The sequence below is a fragment of the Nannospalax galili genome, unplaced genomic scaffold (genome assembly GCF_000622305.1).
Source record: "Nannospalax galili isolate Female #2095 unplaced genomic scaffold, S.galili_v1.0 scaffold379, whole genome shotgun sequence".
NCBI classification, from domain to species: Eukaryota; Metazoa; Chordata; class Mammalia; order Rodentia; family Spalacidae; genus Nannospalax; species Nannospalax galili.
The window spans coordinates 172,011-179,961 of record NW_008343963.1 but is presented as its reverse complement, the minus strand read 5'-3'; the positions used below and the strand labels follow the sequence as shown (position 1 = coordinate 179,961).

The window sequence follows — 7,951 nt, the reverse complement described above, 5'->3', positions numbered from 1 at the left end:
TGGTAGAATATACTCAGCTAAATTATAATCCTTGAGCGCCATTGTCAAGGTCTTCTTGGTCACCATGCTACATCTAGTGCAATTTTCATAGAATGTCTGCTGGGATGTTCTAAACGCAACTTTCAGCACACCAATAATTATTTCCACTAAGTGACTGGGAGTGGAAGGGTAAGGAACGGCCTTTTCTAATTAGAGTCCATCTTCCTATCCAAGCACTTCTTCCATTCCAAATCTCTGAGGTTGGTGCCTTGCATGGGTGTTGCTATTCTTTACAGCAACCCTAAACAGTCTGTGTTATTATCTCTATTATACAACTGAGATCCAGTGAATAGAGAAGTCAGGATTGGAACCAAGATGTATTTTTGTTCTCATATCTAATCTGCATTAAGCAAGTATTATAAAAAACCCACTTTATAAAACAAAATCCATATGGTATTAACTGTTTTGCCATGATTAGAGAGATGCAGAGAAATCAAAATCATTAAACAGCTAAAATGTGCTCCTCCAATGGGCCTCATGAAGAAGGCTTTATCATGTATCTAAAATGGCTCAGACAAAGCTTTTCCTGGGGCTTCATGATCCATTCCTGTTGGTGGCAATGCTGACCCTTAGCCCCACCTCCTCTTCTTACAGAGAACCTCAGCTGCCTGTGTTCCATTGGGGCCTTTTGAGAAGTATAGTCACCGGGACCATGGGTTCTTTTAAACTACCCTGCCTTTTCCTTTTGAAGCTATGTCTTAGTCCAGGCTGCCAAAACATTACAGAGGACTGTGGGACTTATCACCAGCTCTCAGCTGGGAAGTACAAGACTGATGCAGTGTCATCTGAAGGTCATGTCCAGGTTCAAGCAGGTGTCTTCTTGCTGTGTCGTTACATAGTAGAAGGGACAAGGGAGGTCTCTGGGGTCTCTCTTATAAGGGTATGAATCCCCTTCATAAGGGCTCTGCCTTCATGACCTAATCACCCCCCCAGAGACCCTAACCTCCTAACACCATCCTACCATTCAGTCTCTAACAGGCAGCAAGCATCATGGTGTTAGAGTAGCATCCAGGCCACCACACCCATGAAGACAAGCCACAGTCCAATCATCAAAGGCCACTCTGGAATACACAACCTAAAGATACAGTCAGGTTTAGGGCTGGAGAGATGGCTCAGTGGCTAAGAGCACTGGCTGTTCTTGCAGAGGACCAGGTTCAATTCCTAACTCCCACATGGCAGCTAGTAACTGTCCATAATTCCAGTTCCAGAGGATCTGATACCCTCTTTTGGACTCTATCGGCATTACATGCATAGGTGCATGTACACACATGCAGGCAAAACACTCATACACATAAAGTAAAAATAAATAAAAATTAAAGTCAGGTTTAAAGGAAACATTAAAAAAAATAATCTTTCCCTCAATCATCTTTGAAAAAGCACATGACTATAAACAAGGGGATTCATGGTAGGCTTAAATAAAGCAAATATTCCAAGAGCTTTGTTCAGCTTTGCTGGAATATGGCATTATGTCTTTAAAGAAGTGAGCGTATTAATTTCACATGTCATTATAAAAATTTAAGACTTTAAGATGTTTGTTAGTGGGGCTGTAGAGATGGCACTCCCGGAAAGTACTTGCCATGCATCCACATAAAAGCTGAGTGTGACAGCATACATCTGTAACCCCCATGCTGGGATACAAAGGCAGGTAGATTTCTGGAGCTCACTGGCCAGCCAGCCGAGCTGAATCAATGAGCTCTGGGTTCAATGAGAGACCCTGTCCCTAAAACTAAAGTGGGGAACATCTGAGGAAGACACTGACGTCACCCCTTAACTCCTCACATAGCCACACACCTGCACACATGTGCACACACACACACAGAGAATTTGCTATCATCTAGTTCTAGGTTATCTACAGAAAACCAATTTCATTGCATTTCTCTCATTTTATTTCTTCAAATTCAGCTTCTTTCCCAGCATCCTTCTTAGCTTATTTTCCCTTTCCTAGTAAGCTCATTCTACCCCGCATCCCTCCATTCACTGCTTGTTTGCTACATGGTCCAGAAGAGCCTCTCCTTCCTGCCTGCAGTACCTTTGGGGACAGAGTCCTTCTGAGGCCATGGCTATTCAGAAGCTATACTCAAAATGAATTTGTTCAATGAATTAATTTGTTCTCCTACCCACATGACTCATTGGATTGTCTCAAGTGATGATATTTTTTAATTATGACATGTTATCTCACAGGAGATAGAAAATGCACTCACAAGGAAAGAGAAATATGTTACCTAAATAAATCTAGAACCTAAAAATAGTGCATATTCTACAATAGATGGTAGCAGATGGCTTTCCAATAATAACCAACTCTCTCTTCTCACCTCTTCATAGTCAGAGATGATGAAAAAAACAACCTTTAAATTTTCTTCCCATCAATAAAGGAAAAGAAGAATAAAGAAATAGGGCAATTGATGTTTTGTGGACTAGCTGCTAGACTTCGTGAAATTAAAATGAGATGTTGCAAAAAAAGCACTTTCCACATGTCAAAACTGGAAGTTTGGAGGGCTGAGAATTAGGATACTGTGAAAGTAATCAATGAAGAAGTTTCTAAAATCTTAATTCCTTATTAGTAATATCAAAGTTATTCAAAACACCAGTATTTCAAACCATTTTGGTATTTGTTACCAAAGCTTTACCATGTGTCCATCTTTGACTATCATATATTTGTATGCTTTCTGTTTTTTCTTTGGTGATTGTTTGATTGATTAATGGATGGATGGATGGATGGATGGATGGATGGATGGATGGATGGATGGATGGATTGACTGACTGACTTTCAGCAGCTTTCAATAATCAACTGCTATTTTCCCATAGTTTCTACAGCTCAGAAACCTGGACACAGCTTAGCTGGGTGCCTCCGACTCAAGGACCCTCTCAAAGCTGTAATTATTGTCTGCCAGGACCACCCAAACAAGAAGTTAATTTTCAAAGAGAAAACAATGGTCAGGAGATTAATCAGTACACTTTTAAAACCCACAATAGTGAAAAGAAACATGAACATTATCTCATGTATAAAATTAAAAAGGGTATAAAGAATATTTTTAATCGATCATTGTTATATAGTTGATTCTGAATAAGTACTACCTATAGGAAGAATAGAAGCATAGATCTGAAATTATTGGTGTGCAGACTCAGTTCAACCCGGCTTTAGGGATGCCTTATGCTCTAGGAGCCTAACTCCTCCTTCCTAATACCAGAACCTCTCCTGTCAGTATCTTCTGGGGACCCCAGAATCATGGGCTAAAGACAAAATGGTTAGCTCATCCAATGCAGCATTTCCACTCCTGGCTGCACGCTGATATAAGGCTTAACTTCAACCTCTTCACACTTGCCAAGCTACCTGTTCCTTATTCCTTGTCCCTGTACTCTTGAACCGCTACAAATATCCTTCCTGCCTCTCACATCTCCACAGGTCCTTTCCTCTGCCTTGACCATTCTCACTTCCTCTCTTTGGCCTTTAATCATCCCTGTTATATTACCTCTTCCTCGGAGCTGTGATCAGATTGGATCAAGTTTCCAAAGCTCCCTATACACTACACTTTCCCTACAGGGCTTGTAATACAGTTGATAACCATATATTTGTATATGTTAACTGACTAAGATCTGTCTCTTCAACTGGTCCATGCTTCCTAAGAAGAGGTGCTGTGCCTCTCTGAGGCATAATGACTTCACCTTTGTCCAGCATTGCCTAGCACTGGATTCCTAATAAACAGACTCCACATTCCCCTCCAGTTTCCTGGCACTGCCCCAATTTTTGGATAATTACAAGGAAGCAACTGTGGGTAGCTATGAATAAGATTTTCAAAAAATTAAGTGATCTAGAGGGACTGCCTAAGAGCTCAAATAGAAAAAAAAAACTCCTTATTTTTATTGTTCCAGTTTGAGAAGAATCTTGCCATTGAAATCAGCACTCTACCATGGTTTGAATGTTTGTGCCCCTCCCAAAATCCATCCGAAACTTAATCTCCAATGCAATAATATTAAGAGGCGAGGTTAGGGGCCAGCAAGAATAAATAGTGGGTGGAAGTGCTTGCTAGGCAAGCCTACAGACCTGTGGTTGATTCAAAGAATGTACATAAAAAGCCAGACATGGTGGCGGGGGGCTCTGTAATCCCAGCACTCTGGCATGAGATGGATGAAGAAGACAGAAGGAGCTCTGATCCAGAAGCTCACAGGCCAGCTAGCCTAGAAAATGAAGCACTGCAGAAATAAGAGACTCCAAGGGGAAAGGAGAGAACTGAGTCTCAAAGTTGTCTTCTGACCTCCACACATGGGCCACGGTACACATGTGCCCATACTCATACACACACTGTACACACACACAAACATTACCACCAACAATGACAACACTAATAATAATAATAAAATTAAATTTTAAATTTTAAAAAAGAGGTGAAGTTAAAAACCAGTTGGTTGTGAAGGTGCCTCTCGTGAGTGGGATTAAGGTTCTTATTTTAAAAGGCAGCACACAGCCCTTCTGTTCTCTCTACCACGCAAAGATGCAATTTTCAAGGCATGCACCATTTTGGATATGGGGCAAGCCCTCACCAGCCACCAAATCTGATAGTACCTTGATTTTAGATTTCTCAACCCCAGAATTATGAGACGTTTCTATATTTATGTTAGCCAGTCTTAAATACCTTGTTATAACAGCCCAAATGAATTAAGGAACACTCTGTCTGCCATTTACTTCCTCCTAGGCTTGACTCAATTCTTCTTGCCCCTTCTCAGAACTGAGAGAAAAAGAGAACATTGGAGGTAACATCTTCCTGAAGTTCACCCACCACACCCAATTACTTAGCTCTTACTGTGCCCTGAGGAAAGATGGGAGGCTGACTTATAGGTAGGGAAGTAAAAAACACTCCAGTTTTGAGGGGCCTGCTTCTCTGAGTTGTCCTGGCTGTTTTTGTAGATGATTGTAGCCCAATCACACAACACATGGATCTATTATTTTAAGTTTCTGTAGAAATGTAAATGTGGGCATGCTTGTCAAAGCCAAGCTGCCTAAGAATAATAGACAACTGTATCTTGCCTATACTGGTGATCACTTTTTATAAGATTATCTTTGTAATTTTTTAAGTTGCTTATTTTTATTTTCTGTTTTGTCTGTGTGTGCATGTGAACATCATGCACATTCTTGCTTCCTACAGAGACCAGAAGAAGGCATCAGATCCCCTGGATCTGAAGTTACAGAGGGTTATGAACCACCATGTGGATGCTGGGAACTGTACCCAGATTCTCAACGAGAGCAGCAAGTGCTCTGAGTCACTGAGCCATTTCTCCAGCCCCTCTCTGATCATTTTTAAATTGGTTACTAGTTGTGTATTCATTTGTTTCTTCAGAAAATATTTACTGATGACCACCTCAGGACCAGGCCTCAACCTACAATCCAGTATAAGAAGACAAAGGAGTCCACTATCTTATAGAGGAAAATGGATTAAAGAACAGAGGGGTTAGGGATGTAGCTCAATTAGTAGAGAGCTTGCTTAGCACATATGAAGCCCCAGGTTTAATTTCCAGCACTGTATAGACTGGGAGTGGTATTGCACACCTGTCATTCCAGCATTCAGAGGCAGAGGTAGAATCAGGAACTTCTGTCAAGGCTGTTCTTGGCTACATAGCAGGTTCAAGGTTAGCCTGGGCTGCATGAGACCCTGTCACAAAAAAAAAATTCAAGCTACATAGAAATGACCTTCAAGAAAAATTGAACTGTGACTGAAATAGTAAGCTCTCAAAGAAAGCAGACTTTAATGATGTTATACCATCACTTTCTTTTTTGGTTTTTCTTTTTTTCCTTTTCTTTCTTTTTTTTGTTTGTTTGTTTGGTCTTTTTGAGACAGAGTCTTTCTGTAGCCCCAGCTGGACTGAAACTCACTGCGTAGACCAGGCTGGCCTTGAATTCACAGAGATCCTCCTGCCTCTGCCTCTGCCTCCTGAGTGCTGGGATCAAAGGATAAAGAAAATGTGGTTAGGCTCTTTTCAGGCACTATTATCACTAGAGTTGTTACTGAAAATTATCACTTATTTACTTACATTTATTTATTTATTTATTTATGGGGGTGCACAGGTACCATGGCACTTGTATAGAGTTTGGAAGGCAACATCTGGAGTTGCCTTCTTCTCCTTCCACCATGTGGGGCCCAGAGATCAAACTCAGGTCTTCGGGCTTGGCTACAAGAACTTTAATTGTCTCACAGTTATCATTTTTAAGTATTTTATTTATTATTTTTATTTTATGTGTATGAGTGTGTTGCCTGCATGTATGTAAGTGCACCCATGTTGTGCAATGCCAATGGATGTCAGAAGAGGGCATCGGATCCCCTGGAACTGGAGTTACAGATGGTTGTTAGCTGCCATGTGAGTGCAGGGAATCCAACCCAGATTCTCTGAAAGAGCGGGCAGTGCTCTCAACCACCGAGTCATATCTCCAGCCCCCACAATTATCCTTTTTAGATAAATATTGCTACTACTAATGATATTGTTGCTTTTAATTTTAGTAATATCATATTCATAACAATACTATTTTCTATGACTAATATATTTTATTTCTGTATAATATCCATGTTAATAATTCATTCAATGATCACTAACATTCTTGGGAAGATTTTTAACATATTGAGATTCTAAAAATTCAAGATTCTGTGCTTTGTTTCTTAATTTTTCTTCTGTTGTGCTAACTTCTTTAATAGGAAAGACTTTCTACAACCTGAAGAAGCTAACCATGGATTTCAAGCGCGTGAAGGAGTATTTTGCCTGGCTCTACTATCAATACCAAATCATCACTTGCTGTGCTGTCATGGAGCCCTGGGAGCAATCGATGTTCAACACCATCTTACTAACCATTGTTGCTATGGTAGTGTACACTGCCTATGTCTTCATCCCGATCCACATCCGCCTAGCTTGGGAGTTTTTCTCAAAAATATGTGGATATCACAGTTCAATTGCTAACTGATCTCAGCTGCATTCTTTGAAATGGCATTGCGTATTCACGTCACTTACAACTTAGATGACTGTGTCGTTTTTCACTGTCTGACCTGACCAGAACTCTTTCTATGCACTGTTATACCCTGCCTGGAGTATGAGATAGCTGTCTGCCTAGTTGCTTTTGTATGTTCTATACTGTGCATCAGATGATAGAAAATGCAATGACTTTACCTCACACCCCACATCCACTCAACTCAACTCTATGGCTTTAGATTTTTTTTTTTTTGAAATTAGGATGCTTTCAAATCAATTTTTTTCTGGAATATAGGCTTATAAGAGATCTGCCAGTGTCATATTTAAAATAATCCCTTCATACCTATTCTAGACTGAAGGATATGTTACAAAAAATTTCTTCATAGGCTACTGTCAAAAGTATCCTGTTCTTGTTTACAATCTATTCAAAGATGTGAATAAAATATATGAAACTTTAAAGCCTTATTTTCTGGTAAACATAAAATTATTTTACTTCAAATACAAAAAGAATAGGCTGGAGATATATATTTTCTTTCAGACATGGCTCACAGATAATTTCAAATGCCTCTAAAGTCTGGCTTCATTGCAGTTTAAAATCAACATTGATTTTTAGATAAACAAGTAAATGTTATACTAGAGAATAATTTAAGTTTAAGAAACAAAGTCAAATTAAAGCAATTCACATACTTTAACTTTTGATATTGCCCTACCTTGCATGATGCTGAAAGGAAAATAGAAAAAGAATTGTCAGATAATTTCAAATGCCTCTAAAGTCTGGCTTCATTGCAGTTTAAAATCAACATTGATTTTTAGATAAACAAGTAAATGTTATACTAGAGAATAATTTAAGTTTAAGAAACAAAGCCAAATTAAAGCAATTCACATACTTTAACTTTTGATATTGCCCTACCTTGCATGATGCTGAAAGGAAAATAGAAAAAGAATTGTTATTTTTCTGTGCCTG

General features: G+C 39.4%; 1 protein-coding gene across 2 annotated transcripts in view; it reads left to right on the top strand.

Moving 5' to 3' along the window:
- Sptssb (serine palmitoyltransferase small subunit B) overlaps nucleotides 1-7,717 on the top strand; it is a 32,303-nt gene extending 24,586 nt beyond the window's left edge. For both annotated transcript variants that reach the window (XM_008840221.3, XM_008840222.3), the window contains one exon: nucleotides 6,720-7,717. In XM_008840221.3, the coding sequence (XP_008838443.2) occupies nucleotides 6,720-6,982 (263 nt within the window). In that variant the 3' untranslated portion in view covers nucleotides 6,983-7,717. The remainder of the gene's footprint in view (nucleotides 1-6,719) is intronic.
- The last annotated feature ends 234 nt before the right edge of the window (nucleotides 7,718-7,951 follow it).